At 40.7% G+C, this 22436-nt stretch overlaps 2 protein-coding genes across 36 annotated transcripts in view; one reads left to right on the top strand and one right to left on the bottom strand.

Moving 5' to 3' along the window:
* The window catches only part of CSPP1 (centrosome and spindle pole associated protein 1), a 136407-nt gene extending 134176 nt beyond the window's left edge, over positions 1-2231 (bottom strand). For 4 of the 27 annotated variants that reach the window (XM_054561704.2, XM_054561702.2, XM_054561695.2 and 1 more), the window contains exon 1: positions 166-2092. In XM_054561704.2, the coding sequence (XP_054417679.2) occupies positions 166-401 (236 nt within the window). In that variant the 5' untranslated portion in view covers positions 402-2092. The other 23 variants (XM_054561689.2, XM_054561696.2, XM_063726665.1 and 20 more) reach the window with 11 other exon arrangements.
* Positions 1-21748, top strand: part of COPS5 (COP9 signalosome subunit 5) — a 42070-nt gene extending 20322 nt beyond the window's left edge. For 4 of the 9 annotated variants that reach the window (XM_054561711.2, XM_054561708.2, XM_054561710.2 and 1 more), the window contains 7 exons: positions 5194-5428; positions 6431-6559; positions 7182-7247; positions 8019-8104; positions 13633-13744; positions 18916-19064; positions 21510-21748. In XM_054561711.2, coding sequence (XP_054417686.2) covers positions 5194-5428; positions 6431-6559; positions 7182-7247; positions 8019-8104; positions 13633-13744; positions 18916-19064; positions 21510-21594 — 862 coding nt within the window. In that variant the 3' untranslated portion in view covers positions 21595-21748. Of the gene's footprint in view, positions 1-2369; positions 2786-5193; positions 5429-6430; positions 6560-7181; positions 7248-8018; positions 8105-13632; positions 13745-17022; positions 17200-18915; positions 19065-21509 lie in introns of those variants that run through there. The other 5 variants (XM_002819152.6, XM_024251561.3, XM_024251560.2 and 2 more) reach the window with 5 other exon arrangements.
* Positions 21749-22436: the final 688 nt, after the last annotated feature.

Genomic DNA, 22436 nt, shown 5'->3' with positions numbered 1-22436 from the left:
GTCGCCGGCCTAGTTGCCTCGAGACCTACGCCCCGAGGGAGCCAATGCCCCTGTCCCCGCTCCGGGGCAGCGAATGCAGCCCCAGGACCCTCCACCCTCAACCTACACCACTGCGGACCACACCCCGCCGCTCACGCTCCCCATCCGCGGCTAGCTGACTCTTACTCAGGGGAGCGGGCTCGCGTCCGGGTAGACACACAGTACTCTAGAGGATCGTCGCGGACCGAAGAGGTAACAGCGGCCACCTGGCGCGGGAACAGCATGACTGACCTCCGGGCCGGGGCTCCGCCCCTCAGGCCCAGCCCTCCGCCGGCCCTTGGCCATCCGCCGGGTACGGCCCCGCCCCCACTGCAGGCGGCCGCGCGGCAAGACAGAGCCCCCTGCTGTCCCGGAGGCCGCATAAGCTGCCCGCTGCTCTCTCGGTTCGCCAGCACCCTGGCTGGGGACTTGGACAACTCGTTCTCCTGCTGTGCCCAGGGGCTATTAAACTGTGGGGGCCACTTCTCAGGCTAAATCTATTCCAGCCTCTCCAACCTCCCATGCACCAGCCAGCTTGGGAACAGTGTAAGAGCCTGGAAAGAAAAATGGGGAGGGGTGGTAGTGAGAGGAAAACTGTTGGCATACCTCTCAGGGCATTACTCCTAGCCCAGGAGTGTGGTCAACGGTGGGTCCTGGGCTTTCATTACCATTTTCAACATATTCAGTTCACCCCAATACAATCGCATATGGCCATATGCTACCACTAGAAAAGAGACCTCTAGTTTCCCAGGAGAATGGAACTAAGGGTAGGTATTAATGTACTATTTTACCCTAAATTTCTTTGTAAGATCGTTTTAAAGGAAATTTTCTTCAACTGAAAGTCAGTGCCAAAACAGCAAGCTGTGGTGTGGATTCAATAATTCTAATGTTTTTATCTTAACTGATTATTACAACGCATTGTAACAGTTATAGAAGCACCTACGGAGACTTAGAGACATCATGGAAGGAATGATAATTGGAGTGTCAACAAAGAGTTCGTGGTTGATCTCACTGGACTGCATTTTTAAAGATTAATAGGAGTTCCCAGGCAGAAAATTTACGAAAGAGCGTTTCAAGCAATGCTGACCACCTATGCAAAGCCAAAGTAAAGATATCTGCATTGCTAGAATGAAAAGTTTCAAGGGGGGACTAAAAAGAGATGAAGCTGGAAGAGATGCATAGGGGCCAGGTTGTTAACAGCTGTGGTGCTATCTTTTCTTTTTTTCTTTTTTTCTTTCTTTTTTTTTTTTTTTTTGTGACTAGCTCTGTCTAACAGGCTGGAGTGGCGCAATCTCGGATCACTGCAACTTCCGCCTCCTGGGTTCAAACGATTCTCCTGCCTCAGCCTCCTGAGTAGCCGGGACATCATGCCCGGCTTATTTTTTTGTATTTTTTTAATAGAGACGGGTTTTCACCATGTTGGCCAGGCTGGTCTTGAACTCCTGACCTCAAGTGATCCGCCCGCCTCGGCTGCCCAAAGTGCTGGGATTACGGGCGTGAGCCACTGCGCCAGGCCTGTGATGCTATCTTTTCAGGAAAGAAAGGAAAAAAAATCTTGAACACCTATGCTAGGTGCTAGGAGATAAAACAAGGAACGCTGACCTGCTCCCTGTGTCTTGAAACTTAAAATCTTGCATGGATGGAGGAATGAGATGGAGAAAAAAGAAAACCTAAAACACGTAAACTAATAAAAAAAATTAAACACTGTATTAACTGTAGGAAGAAAACAAACCAGTTGCCGAGATTAATTACGCTTTGGGAACAAATGCGGTTCACAGGAGTGCCAAAGATTTAACTGTAACCTGTTACAAGAACTGAGTACCGGACATTTTCAGATCAGTAATGGCACATTATATATACGTAGATGTTAACTTTTACCAACGCACAAAACAGCAATCAAGGAGTACCCACTGCCTCCTCGCATCGATAGAAAAAGCCCGTCTGCAAGTGAAGTGCCAAGCCACCACGAGCCCGTTAGCTTTTACGCATGTGCAGTGAGTCATCTTAAAGTAAACGGAAATGCCATGTTTATCTTCCTCTCAACCAGCTTCCAGAACGACTTTTAGCTCAGTTGTACAACAGTCAGCCTTACCTTTTAGTCTTCCAACAAACTTATCTCATTTAAGGTACCAATACCCACACAAAAACACTTTCCGCCCTACACATCCCACTCTTAAGGCTCCAACTACCTTTAATATGGCGGAGGCCGAGCCTGCGCAGTACAAGCAGAGAAGGCAAATACCAGTTTCTCGAATAACGTTACATGCCCTTCTTCCGGTGCGGAGGACTATACCATTCCCATTCCCTATAATTTTGTTTGTTCTATTTCACACATATAATTTTCAGAGACAAGATGTTCTCATTTAAGCAACAAGAAGATTCGTCTCTCGCTATTACTGTAACTGCTGTTTATATCGTCATGTCCCGGAAAGGTCCCTGTCTTCCCTGAATGGTCTCTACCAACTTCACCTCCGGTTCTAGGTGTCATGGCTGCCCCAAGGGTCTAGGTAAGAGTTTGTTCCCGTGGTGCGGAGGGTCAAGGCCCACACCCGGAAATCTAGCGAGGTAAAGTTTCGTCTTGGTTGTGGAGACGACAACTTCTCCGCTTCCTCGGCGATGGCGGCGTCCGGGAGCGGTATGGCCCAGAAAACCTGGGAACTGGCCAACAACATGCAGGAAGCTCAGAGTATCGATGAAATCTACAAATACGACAAGAAACAGCAGCAAGAAATCCTGGCGGCGAAGCCCTGGACTAAGGAGTGAGGAGGTCCCTGGCGAGACGCAGGGGAGGGAAAGGGTGGCGGAGTTTAAGAGACCCAGAGGGAGAGGGAGGTGAAAGGGGTGAAGAGCTTTCACAGACGGGGAGGGGGACAGAATATGCGCCTTGGATCTGCAAGTAGAGCCTAAGCCCTCCGCTGGGGCTTTCACTCCCCTTTCTGTCGCTTTAATCCATTTGCCCCCGGATGATGTAAGGGGAGAACAACAAGCGGTGATTTAAGTTGTCACTTCTGAACATCCGTACTGTCATATATGCCACACACCCTGCCTTGAACCCAGTGTCGACATGCACCTTGTTTGGGTCTTCAACTAATCCCAAACTGGGGACTGCAGCTGTTTTCACAAATCGAGTCAGCAGCCCAAGGTCTCAAAAATAGCTATGAGCTATTTCCTTTTCTTTTCTTTTCTTTTTTTTAATAGAGATGGGTCCTCGCTGTGTTGCTCAGGCTGATCTCGAGCTTCTGCCTTCAAGCGATCCTCCCGCCTTGGCCTTCCAAAGTGCTGGGATTACAGGCGTGAGGCCTGGGCCTGTAATAGTTTTTTGATTGCTGGTGATTATTTCGGAGGCACACGGAGGCTCTACCTGGTCTCTAAAATGTTACTCCACCAGTTCCCATAAGCCAGAAATTATAAAAATAGAGCTTAAGACCTATTGCCCTTCAGCAATATCCGTTTTTCCCTGGGAGTGGTGACAAGTCGAGGGATCTTTACCCATAATATTTATCTTTTCCTGAGAGCATCTCCTGAGAGATTTCCTGCTCTCAGGAAAAGATGATTATTACGGGTTATGTTTGGGAGAGAGTAAAAAGAGCACGAAAGCTAATGGTTAGATAGAAAGAAGAGCTGTGGTCAACAAGAGGACATACTTCTACTGCCTCACAGTTTTTTTACAAGGCTAGCCTTGTGTCTCAGTATTCAGATTCCACAATGGTGAACTGCGGAAGCACCTAGCTGGAGATTTCCACGTCATTTAATCTTCATGACAACCCAGTACAGTATATCCATCCTTTTTTTACAAATTAAAAAACAAGCGAATACATTATGTAATTTATGATCATATTGAGATAAGTGAACTCTTAACTGAGCAATAGTCAGACCTAAGATCAAATCTCACAGCTGTCACTAACTAGTTGATTGACCTTAGGAAATTTACTTATCCATCTTCATTTGTCATAATGTGGAAATAAGACCTACTTATTGGTATTGTCATAGAGTTTAGGTGAGATAATGTATAAAAAGAGTCATCTAGAATGTATGTAATAGGAGCACAGTAACTTGTCTTTCTTCTTTTCTCCAGTAAAGGGAGAAGCCAAGATTAAAATTCATGTCTTGACTTCCAACATGAGGTCTACACATTTTTCAGCTTTTGGTTGAAATCTGGCAAAGCTTAGGAATTAAATTTGGATTCTTTCTGTGGGCAGACATCTAAAAAGGCTTTGTAGAGACGTTGACTGACTGCTCTGTAAGGCTGCTTAAGTTGCTTGGTTATCTGCTTGCTTCTGTAACAGGCTGTGCATTTTAGGTTCGTGTACTCTTAAATATTTGGAAACTGGCGGCCTGCCTCACTGTCTAATTGTGGCTCTAATTATATTCATCCTAGCTGTCTTGGGCTGCATTAATGAGACCAAAATGTAATTTTATTCAAGAGTTTAATTCACTGATGACCAACTCTGAAATAGTGATCATAGGAGACTAGGATATTAGGGCTACTTTTTAATTTAAGGCTGATATAACAGGGAAGCCAACCCTTCAACACTCTGTTCTTTGAGAGTAGGGTTAAGAGACAGGTTAATAATGCTGATAACAGCTAGCACTTATTAGGGTTCTAGTATGTGTAAGGCACTAAGCACTTTATATACATTATTTCATTTATTTCATCCTAACAACAATTATGAATATCCCTATTTACAGAAAAGGAAACCTAGGCACAGATATTACAGGGTTGTCCCAATACCACAGCTAGAGAATGGCAGTGTCAAGATTCAAACCTTAGCAGATGAATGTCAGAACCCACATTCTTAACCATTAGGCCAGAAGGTTAGGCCTCAGAACAGTTAGGCACAACCATCCAAGCAGTCAGAATCCAAGATTGGGTGATTCCAAATTAATGGAGAAAAAGTCTATTGAACTGGTCATGTTACTCCCTTATTTGAATAGCATATTAAAAAACTATTTCAGACTTTCCCCCTCCCCCAAGGGGGATACGTTGCTGCACTATGACATACTTATTGTTTCCAGCCTGCAAAAACTGTTCTTTTATACTTTTTCTCCCCGTAGTCTACACTCCCTTTCCATCGCTCTAAATTCCTTCAATACTTACTCTTTCTCTTTATAAAAACTTTTCTGAAATTTTACTTTATATAAGAAATTTAATTACATTGTGATTTTGTTTTGCAGTCACCATTACTTTAAGTACTGCAAAATCTCAGCATTGGCTCTGCTGAAGATGGTGATGCATGCCAGATCAGGAGGCAACTTGGAAGTGATGGGTCTGATGCTAGGAAAGGTGGATGGTGAAACCATGATCATTATGGACAGTTTTGCTTTGCCTGTGGAGGGTACTGAAACCCGAGTAAATGCTCAGGCTGCTGCATATGAATACATGGCTGCATACATAGAAAATGCCAAACAGGTAAAAATGTTGTTTCTTATAGTTTAGTAATTGCAAGTTAGAGTCTCAAGGTGACTTTTGAGTTTCTAAACTTAAAATTATCCCCTTTACATGAAATTGTATATTTAAATTTTAATGATTTATATGTAAAATGTATGAGATTAAAAGCCTGATAAGATTTATAGCATTGTTTTTTTGTTTTTTGTTGTTTTTTTGTTTTTTTTTTTTCCCCCAAGACAGGGACTCACTCTGTTGCCCAGGCTGGAGTGCAGTGGCGTGATCTCGGCTCACTGCAACCTCCATCTCCTGGGCTGAAGCAATTCTCCCTCCTCAGCCTCCTCAGTAGCTGGGACTACAGGCGCGCACCAGTAGGCCTGGATAATTTTTCTGTTTTTAGTAGAGACGGGTTTTCTCTGTGTTGGCCTGGCTGGTCCCGAACTCCTGTCCTCAAGTGATCCACCACCTCAGCCTCCCAAAGTGCTGGGATTACAGGCATGAGCCACTGCACCCGGTCTATGGCATGGATTTTATTTTTTTTTTAAATAAACTCACACTTATTATCAGATACGTGTTTAAAATAAAAAATTTGGAAACAACCTAACTCAGTTCCTGAGTATAAAACTGGCTAAATAAATTATGGTGTATCTATCAGTGGACTGCCAGGCAGCCTTTAAAAGAAAAAAAAATAAAAAGGTAACCATCATATATATTGATGATTTATGTGAAGCAAACTCCAAAGCAGTTTATTGAGTGAAAAAACAAAGTGTAAAACATTATTATGTTATGTGGTATGCTATTGTGTGTGTTTTTATCAATCTGTATATGTGCAAAGAATATGTATTCTGTATACAAAGAATATCTCTGTAAGGGTAAGCAATTGCCTATAGATTTTGCATCTGGGCTGAGAAAACTGGGTAATTGAGGAGAAGGAGATGGGAAGGAGACTGGTTACCCTTATTGTACTGGTACCTTGTAAATTAATTAAAGAGTAATCTTAAACTTTTTTGCCCCTTCATTTGTTAGGTTGGCCGCCTTGAAAATGCAATCGGGTGGTATCATAGCCACCCTGGCTATGGCTGCTGGCTTTCTGGGATTGATGTTAGTACTCAGATGCTCAATCAGCAGTTCCAGGAACCATTTGTAGCAGTGGTGGTAAGAATTTTAAAACCAGTTTAATTAAGTTCTTTATGAAGATTTGCTGAAGCAAGTATACTGAGAAATAAGAACAGTGTAGTAGAGAAATTGCTCTGGTATCAGTCTGCCTAGGTTTCAATGTGAATTCCATCTCTTAGAAGCTGGGACTTTGAGCAAGTTATTTAACCACTGTGTATCTCACTTCCCCCCTCTGTAAATTGTGGGGAGTCATAGCATCTATGTCTCAGTGCCAGCTCATCATAGGCATTCAATCAGTGTTAACTGAGTTAAGCAGGAATTGCTAGAACAGCTCTTATTTTCAGGGTTTTAAGTGCAATCCAGGTTTTATGAGGAAGGTAGGAATTATTCACCTCTTAAAAGGAAGAAAGAAAACTTTTTAAAAATAGATGAGCAAACTTCAAATAATATTCTTAAATGTTATAATAATTTGAATCTAAGTTAGCTGCGAGACACTTATATTACCCTCTTACTGAACTTTTATGGTTTTTTGGTTTATTCTTATTTGGTTATTGTGTATGTATATAGTGTTATATGTATGTATACATTTCTAGGTTTATAATGTTTAAATAAAAGGCATACAGTTTTATATCAGCAAATATTAAATATATCTTTCTTATAGATTGATCCAACAAGAACAATATCCGCAGGGAAAGTGAATCTTGGCGCCTTTAGGACATACCCAAAGGTAACTTTTTTTTTTTTTAAGAGATAGAGTCTCACTGTGTTACTTAGGCTAGAGCACAGTGGCTGTTCACAGGCATGATCATAGTGTACTATAGTCTTCATCTCCTAGGCTCAACTCAGCCTCCCAAGTAGCTGGGACTGTAGGAATGCTTAGTAATTTTTAAAATTATAAGTCCTTACATTTTTTTAATTCCAAATATTTGACTTATTATTAAAGACATTAGCAATATCTCTTTTTATTAAAACAATTTAATAATATTTACAAAATAGTAAACTACCACAAGCTGTCCCTAGCAAAGGGTAATACATTTATGTTATATATTGTTAATTTTACTGGGAAAGCAGTCTTTATTTATTAATAAGTATCTGTGTGCCTGTGGCATTCTGACAGGTACTAGAGAAAAAACAAGCTAAATCTATAGGTCTATTTCCTTCCCTGGCAGGAGCCTGCAATCTGAAATAGTTATTAGAACAAAAGTACATCACCTAAGGAGAAGAAAAATAAATCTGTAAGCAAAATCCAGCCTACAGCCACCAAACAGGGTGGGGGGAAAGTAGAAACAGTATTTTTTTTATTAGAATGCTCATGCTAAATATTTGCCTCCGAAAATTAATAATGCTGTAATTAGAAAGCTCCATAGAAAACATGATGTTTTTCTCGTTTATATATGTGTGTGTGTGTGTGTGTGTGTGTGTGTGTGTATATATATATATATATATATATACAATTTTTTTTTTTTTTTAATCTTCTGTTTACCTCATTTTTGTTTAGGGCTACAAACCTCCTGATGAAGGACCTTCTGAGTACCAGACTATCCCACTTAATAAAATAGAAGATTTTGGTGTACACTGCAAACAGTAAGTAATTTAAAAACATATCTGGGCGAGGCACAGTGACTCACACCTATAATCCCAGCACTTTGGGAAGCCAAAGTGAGAGGATTGCTTGAGGACAGGAATTCGCCACTATACTGGGCAACATAGTGAGACCCCATCTCTACAAAAAATGTTATAAGTTAGCCAGATGAAGTGGCACAGTCCTGTAGTCCCAGCACTCAGGAGGCTGAAAGAAACCTTAGATATCAACCAGTCCAAGCCCCTTATTTTACAGATGAGAAAAAAGGCATAGACAAAATGCATTTCATGATACTTTTTACAATAATAGCATATGAATTTAGGTGAATGTTTGCATTTCTAAATTTTTTTCTTTTGCATTTTTTATTAATGTTTCAAACTAACATGTCATTTGCCTTTTACACAACCTAAACTTTTTTTAATGTACAAGATACTTGGCCTATATAAAATCATAACAAGTGAAAGATGGGTTCAGGGCCAGCTGACACTAGCATGTCTGCAGCCCTCAAAGTACATAATTTCTACTGAACAAAGATTCTTTCTAATCTTTGAAAGATTTGAAAGACTAAAGAAGCCATATTAAAAAGTTAAAGTTATAAAGTATAAGAATTCTTACTAAAAACCACTGTATTACATACCCTCCCCCCTACCCCCGAGACGTAGTCTTGCTCTGTCGCCCAGGCTGGAGTGCAGTGGCGTGATCTTGGCTCACTGCAACCTCCGCCTCCTGGGTTCAAGCAATTCTCCTGCCTCAGCCTCCCAAGTAGCTGGGATTACAGGCGTGTGCCCCCACACCCAGCTAATTTTTGTATTTTTAGTAGAGACAGGGTTTCACAATGTTGGCCAGGCTGGTCTCAAACTCCTGACCTTGTGATCCACCCGCCTTGGCCTCCCAAAGTGCTGGGATTACAGGTGTGAGCCACTGTGCCCAGCCTGCGTACCTTTTTTAATGGTGAATTTTATGATGTATGAATTATATCTTAAATTATTTTAATGTTAAAGAAGCCAATGGGGACAGTTTTTTCTACCTTCTAAATATATCTCACCACCTCTCTTACTATCCTTTTCACCCAACCCACTGCCATTTGGAGCCTCAATCAAGCACTTGCCTTCTGGCGAGTCTTTCTACTTGTGCCCTTCACTTCTTAAAGCTCTGTTTTCAGCGAGACTGATTCTGTTAAGATGTAAGCCAGATCATACTCTTCCTTTTCAGAATGACTTCCCATCTCACCAAGAACAAGATCCTTAGTCCTTATTACAGACTACACAACTCTGTGTGGTCTGGCTCCTACAGCCTCTGTGAGCTCATCTCTTATCACTGAACTTCTGCTGGTCTGCAGTCCAGCCATATTGACTTCTTTATGGTTTGTAAAATGTGCCAGCAGGCTCATGGCTCAGAGCACTGGCACTTGCTGTTCCCTCTGCCTAGAACACTCTTATTTCCATGTGGCTCGCTAACTGCTTTAAGCATTCAGTATCTGTTTACAGGGTCATGCTAATAGAAAATGTTCATTAGTTCATTAGGCATGATCATGGTGTGGTATTTTACCTATGTAAAGTAACACCTTCTGTTTCCTCTTTCCCCGCTTTTTCTTCTTAGCACTGTAACCATCTGATATGTTTTGACATCTTTTTTTTGACCCCTTTAGAATGTGAACACAAATTTACTGCTGTATCCTTGGATTTAAAACAGGGCATGCCACATAGAAGAGAGGGCACCAAAAAAAATTGCTGCTTAAATGAATAAATGATTACCTACTGCCCCCTTTTCTCTATACCACTTATGCCAACTTCAAAGAATACTTTGGCTACCCATGTGCTGCTACTGCTGTAATTTTTCTATATAGAGGTTCTTAGAAAATTCTAGAATTTCTAAAATTGAATTTTTAAATATATGTGGTTTTCAGTAGTCTCTGACATATTTCTGTAAATACAATTCTCTTTTCTTCCTTTTTTTTGGTTCCTGTTTTTTTATGTCAGATGGAGTCTCACTAGGTTGCCCAGGGACTACAGGCACACCACCGTGCCCAGCTATAGAAACAAATATATATTCCGATAGAGGTTTAGTGTTAATTATTTAGTTTGCCCTATTAAAAAGAATTTAAATAATTCCTGTTTGAGAGAATTGCTCCTAAGCCTGGAAATACCTTTGCTGTGATACTTTAATCTTCAGGGGAGCTCTCAATTTTTTTTATTTATATTGAGTTGTAGTGGTATCAAAGGTTTATACTTCGAAACAAAAAAGATTGAGACACTTTATGTTTTTGGTATTCAAACAGATCTACTTTCCCTGTTTGTCTATTCCGTTAGCTTATCCTTCTGTCTTCCTTAAATAACTTTTTTTTTTTTTTTTTTTTTTTTTTGAGACGGAGTCTGGCTCTGTCGCCCAGGCTGGAGTGCAGTGGCACGATCTCGGCTCACTGCAAGCTCCGCCTCCCGGGTTCACGCCATTCTCCTGCCTCAGCCTCCCGAGTAGCTGGGACTACAGGCGCCCACCACTACGCCGGGCTAACTTTTTGTATTTTTAGTAGAGACAGGGTTTCACCGTGTTAGCCAGGATGGTCTTGATCTCCTGACCTCGTGATCCGCCTGCCTCGGCCTCCCAAAGTGCTGGGATTACAGGCGTGAGCCACCGCACCCGGCCAATAACTTTTTTTTTAAAGATCTTGTTGCATACCAAGCCTTAAAGAACTTTCTTTTGGCAAATACCTTACCTTGCCACTCTGAAATATGAGCCTACCAAAGAGGGATACCTACTTTGCTAGCGGCCTACGTTGCTAAAGACTAGAATTTTGAACCTGGAATTGCTAGAATATTCAAAAATATTCTTTTTTTTTTAGATGGAGTCTCACTCTGTCACCCAGGCTGGAGTGCAGTGGTGTGATCTCGGCTCACTGCAAGCTGCGCCTCCCAGGTTCACGCCATTCTCCTGCCTCAGCCTCCCGAGTAGCTGGAACTACAGGTGCCCGCCACCACGCCTGACTAACTTTTTGTATTTTTAGTAGAGATGGGGTTTCACCTTGTTAGCCAGGATGGTCTCAATCTCATGACCTCATGATCTGCCCACCTCAGCCTCCCAAAGTGCTGGGATTACAGGCGTGAGCCACCGCGCCCAGCCCAAAAATGTTCTTTTTGTGTGTGTGTGATGGAATCTCACTCTGCCGCCCAGGCTGGAGTACAGTGGCGCCATCTCGGCTCACTGCAACCTCCGCCTCCCAGGTTCAAGCGATTCTCCTGCCTCAGCCTCCCGAGTAGCTGGGATTACAGGCGCCCGCCACCATGCCCAGCTAATTTTTTGTATTTTTAGCAGAGACGGGGTTTCACCATGTTGGCCAGGCAGGTCTCGAACTCCTGACCTCAGGTGATCTGCCTGCCTCAGCCTCCCAAAGTGCTGGGATTACAGGTGTGAGCCAACGCGCCCGGCATGATGTCTTTAATTTATTATGTTTTATTTCCTCACACTAAACTTTAATCAGTAAGCATTTTTGCACTTTGGGAGTCTGAGGCGGTGGATCACTTGAGGTCAGGAGTTCGAGACCAGCCTGGACAACATGGTGAAACCCCGTCTCTGCTAAAAATACAAAAAATTAGCCGGGCATGGTGGCGGGCGCCTGTAATCCCAGCTACTCGGGAGGCTATGGCAGAACCATCACTTGAACCTCGGAGGCAAATGTTGCAGTGAGCTCAGATTGCACCACTGCACTCCAGCCTAAGTGACAGAGTGAGACTGCGGCTCAGAAAAAGCATTCTGTTTTTAAAAGGGTGCCTATGTGTCTTTATCTTTTGCACCACTAACCTCTGAGTCTGAACCTCTGTCTCTTCTCATCTGCCCTGCTGCAGTGGCTTCCTTTGTGGAATCCCTGCCTCCAGTTGCTCTCCTGTAATATCTCCCGATGGTACTGCCACAGCCAGGCTTCTATAAAACACCCCTTTGACTGTATTATTACTCTACTCAAGTACCTTCCATTCTACTCAAGCACCTTCCAAGAGTCCCAGGTATCTACAGGATAAAGTTTAAATTTCTTTTTTTTTTTTTTTAAGACAGAGTCTCGCTCTTGTTGCCCAGGCTGGAGTGCAGTGGCGCGATCTCGGCTCACTGCAACCTCCGCCTCCCGGGTTCAAGTGATTCTTCTGCCTCTGTCTCCCAAAGTTTGGCCGAGCACTGTGGCTCCCAGCACTTTGGGACGCCAAAGCGGGTGGATCACCTGAGGTTGGGAGATCAAGACCAACCTGACCAACATTGTGAAACCCCATCTCTACCAAAAATACAAAAATTAGCTGGGCATGGTGGAGGGCGCCTGTAGTCCCAGCTACCTGGGAGGCTGAGGCAGGAGAATCGCTTGAACCCGGGAAGCAGAGGTTGTGGTGAGCTGAGATCGTGCCATTGCACTCCAGCCTGGGCGACCGAGCAAGACTCTGTCTCAAAAAAAAAAAAAAAAAATTTCCTAACCTTTTGTGTAACATCCTTCAACACCTAGACCCCAGCATAGCTTTCTAGCTTCCCCTCACATAAGTCTTCTCTTGCTAAATTTTCCAGCTAAACCCATTGCCTTATTATCTCTTACATGTCTTTCCTTTTTGTGTGTTGATGCTGTCTGCCTAATGCCCTCCTTGCTCTCCACATATCCATACCATAGACTCAAAACTGTTTACCCTACACCTTGCCTTTTCCCTGAGGCTTCTCAGGCAGTTCTAGCTCCAAGTGATCATTTGAGCTCTTCTATATGAAGAATACTTATTATCTCTAACCCTTAGTTGGTAGGTGATTCATTTTATATAGCACTGTAGAATCACTTACTGTTATTCAATGTATATCATTATATTTAATTTTTTTGTGGGTTTAGACCACATCCACCATATAAATGTTGAGTTCCTTAAGGTAAAGATGTCTCATGCTTTTTTATATCCATTGATACACAGAAGCATGTGTAAGTTTTAGATGTAAGTTTACATCTTAAAAATATATATATTTTTCAGACATTTAACTAGATTTTCCTTACTATGCCCTGATGATTAATTAGGCACCTTTGAAAGTGGGAGCAATTATTTTAGATGCCTTAAGGACCTACCTTAAAATTTGCTTTTCAAAAAGCAGTAGGTCCTAACTGGGGAATTAGGAAGGGAAGAATGGAATCCACATGTCATTTTTATTATTTTAAAGAGGCTAACAAAAATTATAGTTGACCCTAGAGAGGCAGCTCATTAAGTTTATGTGCTGTTGGCTTGCATTTATGAACTCAGTAACAGGAATAAACTTGTCATTCAGAAGTTTTGACTGGTTGTTAATAACATTTGGGGAATTTCTGGGCTCTACAGAAAAAAAGGAATAAAACAAGAAGTTTAGTAGGAGATTTGGATCCACAACCCTTGAAGTGTGAGGAAACCATGGTTAGCTATTGCCTTATTGGAATAAAAACTAAAATGTGAATATTTGAGAATAAAGTGTAACTCACTTAAATCTGGCCATAAGTTTTATGTGATGTAGTTGAATTTTTTTTTTACTTACTAAATTTTATGCTTTTATTTCATAGATATTATGCCTTAGAAGTCTCATATTTCAAATCCTCTTTGGATCGCAAATTGCTCGAGCTATTGTGGAATAAATACTGGGTGAATACGTTGAGTTCCTCTAGCTTGCTTACTGTAAGTACTATACTTGTAAAGAATGCATTTGAATTTTATCTAAGCTCCATAGCCGTTTAATATCTGAAACACTGTTTCACAGAAAGGCCGTACCTGACTTGGCCAAGACAGCAGAGCTAAGGTGGGATTCTGCACCACCACAGCTGGATTAGGATTCTAGGCCAATTCAGGATCTGTGTCATGACCCATAGAGACCAAGTCTAAGTAGCAAATAGAGTGTCCAGATCAGGGTGAGATCTGCCCCTGCCATAAGGAGATTTATGGATTAAAAAAATACACATATTGATTTTTGTGTATCAAGTGTCTCAGCTTGGACTCTGGTTACAAGTAACAGGATACCTAATGAAACTAGCTTAAACAAGAAAGGGAATTGTGTAAGTTGCAAAGTTGAGGAATAGGGCTTAATTCAGGCACAGCTAAGTTTGCATTCAACCAATATTATGAGGTCTTGTTTTTTTTTTTTTCCTCTCTTAGCATTGATTTCATCTTAGTTACCACTCGTTTCAGGCTTCATGTGAAAGCAAGACAGCAGCTTTGGCTTTAGACCTCCAGGTCTCTCAGCTTCATGTTCAAAGAGAAGGTCAAGATACACACATACACACACACATATTTCCGGGCAAAACTTCATTGTGTCTGACTGGCTTTACTTAATCACATGCCCATCTTTAGGCCTGGTGTGGGCCAACTGAATAAGCTTGATGAGCGGCTTGGGCCATGGCAAGTGCTTTACTGCTGAGCCGCAGCGTAGAAAACTCCTTCAGGAGCTCAAGGACTAAAAATGCGGAGGAGAGGTTCCCAGAGGGAATCAGAATAGCATTACTTTAAAGCAGTAGATACTGGGAGAAAAAAAAAAGAGGCTGGGCGCGGTGGCTCACACCTGTAATCCTAGCACTTTAAGAGGCCGAGGCGGGCGGATCACGAGGTCAGGAGATCGAGACCATCCTGGCTAACACGGTGAAACCCCATCTCTATTAAAAATACAAAAAATTAGCCGGGCGAGGTAGCGGGTGCCTGTAGTCCCAGCTGCGCAGGAGGCTGAGGCAGGAGAATGGCGTGAACCCCGGGTGGCAGAGCCTGCAGTGAGCCGAGATCGCACCACTGCACTCCAGCCTGGGTGAAAGAGCGAGACTCCGTCTCAAAAAAAAAAAAAAAGAGTATCACCGAATTTTTTCTGATAATAATCATAAAAACTTAACATATTTGGTAGGATATTTAATAAGCTTCTCTATATTTAGAACTTAGGAACAATTTTTTTACTTTTCTAAAAAAGTAGGCCATTTCATATACTGCAGTATATATAGTGGTTAGAACCACAGGATTTAGAATTAAATAAACTGGGTTTGGAGAATATGAGCTACAGCAGCAGGAGTCATAGCAGGACCAGCACTTAGAAGTTTCTTATGCTCTTTGATCGAGTATTGGTTGAAAGGAGTACAGGTGAAACTGTAACCAAAGGAGGCATTACGCTTCCAGAAAAATCTCAAGGTAAACCATTGCAAGCAACAGTAGTAGCTGCTGGATTGAGCTTTCAAGGAAAAGGTGGATTCAACCAGTTAATGCGAAAGTTAGAGATAAAGAATTATTCTCCCAGAATATGGAGGCACAGAAGTAGAGAACTACTTTGCCACTCTTCAGGTTTATTCAGTTGACCTGGAAGGCCAAGGATTTTTTTTTTCTTTTTTTTTTGAGACAGGGTCTCTGTCTCTGTTGTCCAGGCTAATGTGGTGGCACGATCTCAGCTCACTGCAGCCTCAACCTCCCAGGCTTGAGCGATCCTCCTGCCTCAGCCTCCCAAGTAGCTGGGACTACAAGGGTGAGCCACCACACCTGGCTAATTTTTGTATCTTTTTGTGGAGACAGGGTTTTGCCATGTTGCCCAAGCTGGCGTTGAACTCCTGGGTTTGAGCAATCTGCCCGCCTTGGCCTCCCAAAGTGCCATTACAGGCCGTGAGCCACCATGCCCAGCCAGATTATTTCTTATTTAGAGATGCTGACATTCTTAGAAAGTATGTAGACTGAAGTAAATCACTATTGAAATGCCATCAACATGAAGCTGCTCATTGCACTTAAGTTCTGAAATATTTAATTATGTAAATAATTTCCATGTCTCTTCTATAATAAATGATATCTATACTAAAAAATAAAACTGACTTTGAAAACAACTCTGCCACTTTACTAGTTCTGAGTGACTTTCAGAAAGTTATTTAATGTGACTAAGCATTTCTTTGTTGTAAAATGATGATATACTACATACATCATTAAGTACTCTGAGAAAATTAAATGGGCTACTTTATATAAAGCAATTAGCAAAGTGTCTGGCATATAATAAAGCCTCAATAAATGATTTTTTTTAATTTGGTGCATTATATTCATGGGAAAAGACCTCACTTAAGCCTATTACTTACTGGAATTTTTTTTTTTTTTTTTGAGATGGAGTCTCACCCTGTCACCCCAGCTGGAGTGCAGTGGCGCGACCTCAGCTCACTGCAACCTCTGCCCCTCCAGGTTTAAGCAGTTCTCTGCCTCAGCCTCCGGAGTAGCTGGGATTACAGGCACGTGCCACCACGCCCGGCTAATTTTTTGTATTTTTAGTAGAGACGGGGTTTCACCATCTTGGCCAGGCTGGTCTTGAACTCCTGACCTCGTGATCCACCCGCCTCAGCCTCCCAAAGTGCTGGGATTACAGGCGTGAGCCACCGCGCCCGGCTGGAATTTTTTTTAGGCTAGTCAAGTGAAGCAGTGTATTTACTGTTATTTTAAATACAACTCTGACAAGCTTTCTTTTCTTTTTTTCCTTTTTTCGTTTTATTTTATTTTATATTTTATTTTATTATTTTATTTTATTTATTTTATTATTTTATTTCATTTTGAGACAGGGTCTCACTCTGTTGCCCAGGCTGAAGTGCAGTGGTGCAATCACATCTCACTATAGCCTGGACCTCCTGGACTCAGGTGATTTTCCCACCTCAGCCTCCTGACTACAGGATGTACACCACCATGCCTGACTAATTTTTTATATTTTTTCATAGAGACAGGGTTTTGCCGTGTTGTCCAGGCTGGTCTGGAGCTTCTGGGCACAAGCCTTCTGCCCACCTTGGCCTCCCAAAGTGCTGGGATTACAGGCATGAGCCACGGCGCCCAGTATCTGTTCTTATTTCTTATCCTTAGTAGTCAGAAGTAGCAAATTAGGATGGAGAATGATCATAATAGCAAATATGTGTTACATGCTTCCTATGTGCCAGACACTGCTAAGTGTTTTATATGTGTTGTTTCCTTAGAGGCAAGTATACTAATAGCAGCCAGAAGTGACACCTGATGGCAAGGGGAGAAAACACTGTTAAGACCAGAGCAGTCTGAACCTTTGTATAAGGCAAGCAGATCTACCTACTCAGCCCAATGTCTCTGTCCCTGTATTCCAGCATTGCATAGATGAGGACATTAATAATCAAGAAAAGGTTAAATTACATTTCTCCCTTTTTGTCGTTTTATGTATAGTACATTGCAGCATTTTAAGAATAAATATGTAGATATATGTTCAACTTCTCTCTTCCCCCAGCTAAGGACATTAATTATAGCATGTAACCTAAGTTATTTTCAAATTTAAGAAATTAGTTTACTATATTCATTTTCTGCACATTTGAAATGTAATTGGATATCTTTTATTGTCATTTTAATAATATAACTATTTCTGGTAGCGTATATTTTTATGGCTTAAATAGCTCTATAAACTTTAGGGTTTTTTCCAAGTCTGTGGGAGGAAAATACATTGGTTTCCTAAACCATTTAGATCCAGACAAAATGAATATAATTGCATTTTTTAAAAAATATTAAGTTTGTAAAAATCATTGGAAGAACTGGTAGCATTTTAAAGAGCTCCCTATAGTAAGCTGTGATGGCAGCAAATAACTTTTCTTGTTTGGTGACTGACTGTCTCTCCTTGCAAACTGAGCAAATAGAACAACATACTACTTTTTGCCAACTAGTTTATTTCCTCTTCATACTCTTCTATTGAAGATCTAGGAAAGAAATATAATGTATACTTAATAACTTTGTGAATTTTTTTTGTGTTTTAGACTATAATTAAAAAGTGATACCCCATAAAAATATTGGTAAAATATGTAATATTATAGTTTCTCAAATGTAGGTATACATGTGAGCATATAGCAATGCTCTATAATTGTGGTTATAGCTAAGTGAAGAGATTATAGATGTGTTTGTTTACTTCTTTATATTGCTCTACATTTTCCAAATTTTTTTGTATAATTACTAATTTTGTAACCAGAAAAGGTTTTTTTTTTTTTTTTTTGGAGACAGAGTTTTGCTCTTGTTTGCCCAGGCTGGAGTACAATGGCGCAATCTCGGCTCACTGCAACCTCTGCCTCCTGGGTTCAAGCGATTCTCTTGCCTCAGCCTCCCGAGTAGCTGGGATTATAGGTTCCTACCACCACGCCCGGCTAATTTTTTTGTATTTTTAGTAGAGATGGGGTTTCATCTTGTTAGCCAGGCTGGTCTCGAACTCCTGACCTCAGGTGATCCACCTGCCTCAGCCTCTCAAAATGCTGGGATTACAGGCATGAGCCACCGCGCCCGACCCAGAAAAGCTTTTAAAATGTTATTTTTATAAATATTGTCATAAGTACTAATTCTAAAAGTTCAACAAAAACAATAGCAAAATTAGCTAATATTACTAAGCCTTTACTAGGTGTCATGAACAGTCCCAAAAACTTTATATGCATTACTTCATTTAATTTTCACAGTAGCTCTAAGGTAGGAATTATCGACTCCCTTACCATTTTCAGAAGAAAACCTGGAGGCATACCTCAGGCCTTCAACTAATCTGCCATAGTTCCAGAACCTGGACTTAGGTCTGTATACTTCAAAGCCTCCCATAATAACAAATAATTAGATTTAAGCAGTCAAGGAGAAAAATTCCAAGTAATCTTGAAATTATAAAAGGGAAAACATCTATCTACACTTGAACTGCCTGAATTTGGAAGCAGATTTGCAAATGTAATTTGACTTCTCTCCTCACTGACTATTCACTCAGATTTTATAGTGGAATTCTTTGCAAATGAAATATTCTTTGTAGAAAATTAGTTTACATTAAAATATATAGATTTTTAAATGGTAGACTTGTGTTTTGCAGTGACACAATACCACTTTCCCCGCAGAATGCAGACTATACCACTGGTCAGGTCTTTGATTTGTCTGAAAAGTTAGAGCAGTCAGAAGCCCAGCTGGGACGAGGGAGTTTCATGTTGGGTTTAGAAACGCATGACCGAAAATCAGAAGACAAACTTGCCAAAGCTACGAGAGACAGGTAAGAGTAAATCTATAAGATTCCTGTTGCCCCTAACTCTTTTTCTTTCAAAATTTGCAAACAATAGTAGTATTCAGATTCCTTATGGCTCAACTTAGTTACAACTTAGAATGGTACCTGAATATTAACTTCTTAGAAACTGTAGGAGTTGTCAGACACAAGTTTTAACTTTGAAAATTTAGGATACCTCAGGTAAGAACATTAAAAGGCTTAAATCAAAGTTCTAAGCAGTGACAAAACCAGCCCTTAAGTGGATCTTTAAAGTGTGTGTGTGTGTGTGTGTGTGTGTGTAACTAGGATTTCTTTTTTTTTTTTTTGAGACAGAGTCTCGCTCTGTCACCCAGGCTGGAGTGCAATGGCGTGACAACCTCCGCCTACCGGGTTCAAGCGATTCTCCCGCCTCAGCCTCCCAAGTAACTGGGAATATAGGCACCCGCCATCATGCCTGGCTAATTTTTTTGTATTTTTTGTAGAGATGGAGTTTCACCATGTTGGCCAGGCTGGTCTTGAACTCCTGACCTCAGGTGATCCACCTGGGCCTCCCAAAGTGCTGGGATTACAGGCCTGAACCACCGCACCCGGCCAAAATTAGGATTTCTTAAATTTACAAGATGATAATATTCAATAAAGCTTTAAATCCTAAGATATTACAGAAGTGATTGTCTCTCTCTTAAATTGTGCTTCTAAAACAGTAATTTAGTATCCCAAATTTTACTACCAAAGATTTTATTAGGAACAAATTTGGGATGTGTTCTCTAATAACTTATGAAATAATTATGTGGACCTTCAGATATATAGGCTATACAAAGTTGCAAAGATTAATAACATTTACTTTCACAGAAATTTGAATTTTAGGCCGGGCACAGTGGCTAACACCTGTAATCCCAGCACTTTGGGAGGCTGAGGCGGGCAGATCACCTAAGATCAGGAGTTCAAGACCAGCCTGGCCAACATGGTGAAACCCCATCTTTACTAAAAATACAAAAATTAACCAGGCGTGGTGGCAGGCACCTGTAATCCCAGCTACTCGGGAGGCCGAGGCAGAAGCATCACCTCAACCCAGGAGGCAGAGATTGCAGTGAGCCAAGATGGCACCATTGCACTCCAGCCTGGCCAACAAGAGCGAAACTCTGTCTCCAAAAAAAAAAAAAAAGAAAAGAAATTTGAATTGTAATGCAATAATTAGGGGCAGAAAGGAAGGGAGAAACATATTGACTTCTATACACACTTATATGTTGGTATCTATTTTAAGAACTGGTTTGGTTTATAGGGAAAAGAAGAGAAAAGAGTAGCTAAAGTGTATCCTGGGATTGGAGGTCATTTTGGGTTAGCCTTATTTCACTGCCATCTTCTCAGTGCGTTTTTAGAAGGTAGAGCTAGTGGCCTGCATAAAAGTGCATTTTTTGGCTGGGCATGGTGACGCATGCTTATAATCCCAGCACTTTGGGAGGCCAAGGCAGGCATATTGCTTGAGCTCAAGAGTTCGAAACCAGCCTGGGCAACATGGCAAAACCTCATCTCTGCAAAAATTAAAAAAAAAATTAGCTGGACATGGTGGCACACATCTGTGGTTCCAGCTACTTAGGAGGCTGAGGCACAAGAATCACTGGAGCCTAGAAGGCAGAGGTTGCAGTGACCCATGATTGTGCCACTGCACTCCAGCCTGGGTGACAGAGTGAGACTCTGTCTCCAAAAAAAAGTATTTTTCGTTGGCATCAGGAGTCATTTTAGATACTTGCTTTGAGTATGTGTTTTGTTCATCTGTCTTTATGTATGTAATTTATCAGTTTATCTACATTTATTTCTCAATTTCTTATGAAGCAAAAATTTTACTATGGCAATGTCTTCAATTATATAAGAAATAGAACAGAAGTAGTAAACAAAAGTAGAGAGTTTTCCTCTTTGGGGTAGCTTTACAAGAGTTGCATCTCTTCTGAGTATTGGTGGGGTTTTGTCATTTCTTTTGCCTTATACTTTTTATCATTTCTAAAATCTAAGGCCTTCACCCACTAACCTAAGTTTGACTTCTAATTGTTGGAGGATGCTTGTGATTATTTCAGAAAAAAGCATAGTATTCTTTAAAATTATTTGTCAAATTATCCTAAGTAATAAACAAGGAATAACAGATTTTAATGTAATATAATATTAGAATCAATCTCTAATTACAGGTTTGTATAATTTTACTCACCTTCTAAAACAGAACAATTGTACCAAATTTTATGTTGTCATTCTCTTGTGAAAGTTCTAGTAAGTAATGAAATGGTCAAAAATACATGTGGAAGACTAATAAAATCACAAGGGAAAACTTCAGATTGGGGTGATTTGAGAAGTATGAATAAAAAACTAAACTCATTGGAGTTACATGGATGGATTGGGGCTGATCTTGTGTGTTTGAAATAGTTTTCAATTTATGACATCATGTGATGTGTGTTTTTTTTTTTCCAGCTGTAAAACTACCATAGAAGCTATCCATGGATTGATGTCTCAGGTTATTAAGGATAAACTGTTTAATCAAATTAACATCTCTTAAACGGTCTCTGAGAAGTACTTTACCTGAAAGACAGTATGAGAAAAATATTCAAGTAACACTTTAAAACCAGTTACCCAAAATCCGATTAGAAGTATAAGGTGCTCTGAAGTGTCCTAAATATTAATATCCTGTAATAAAGCTCTTTAAAATGAAATTGTCCTTTGATTTTTTTGTGGGAAGATTCACAATATTTTTCTAGTATCCATTACGGTTCTTGAATATGAGAGAAAATATATTTATTAGAACTTTCTATTTTTAAGAGTTTAGACTATCTAAATTAGTCAAAGAATTTCAGCATTTCACTTGCCATACTGATTGTCAGAACCACTTTTCAATTTGTCCCTTCTTTTGACTGTCTGTAAGTAAAATATAATTTAACAGTTAATTATTTTAATAATGTATTAGGAACACTTTTAATGTTCCTGCAAAACATTAACTGAGTAGTACCATAAATTATTTTCCTGAAAATCAAATACTTATTAGAGACAGCCTAGCACAGGGGATCTAGTCCTTCAGATATTCATCACATACCTTTCCTGAGCTGGCGACTGTTACTCTCTGGAAATATGCTGAACAAGCTAGACATGGCCACTGTCCTCACAGAACTTCTGGAGGCTAAAGCTTAATTAACAAGAACTTAAAGATACTGCTATGAGGGGAGAAATAAAGTGTGTTGGGGACTCATGGGGAGGAATGCATATCCTCAAGAGAGGTTAGCAAAGTTGGCTTCCTGAAGGATGTGGCCTGACCATTAAGTTGAAATATGAAAGGATTAGCCAGAAGAGAGTAATAGGGAGGTGGTTACTATTACAGGCAGGGAGTACAGCAGTGTGTAGAAGCTC

This window comes from Pongo abelii, chromosome 7 (assembly GCF_028885655.2).
Source record: "Pongo abelii isolate AG06213 chromosome 7, NHGRI_mPonAbe1-v2.0_pri, whole genome shotgun sequence".
In the NCBI taxonomy this organism is placed as follows: domain Eukaryota; kingdom Metazoa; phylum Chordata; class Mammalia; order Primates; family Hominidae; genus Pongo; species Pongo abelii.
This window is presented reverse-complemented; position numbering and strand designations above follow the sequence as displayed.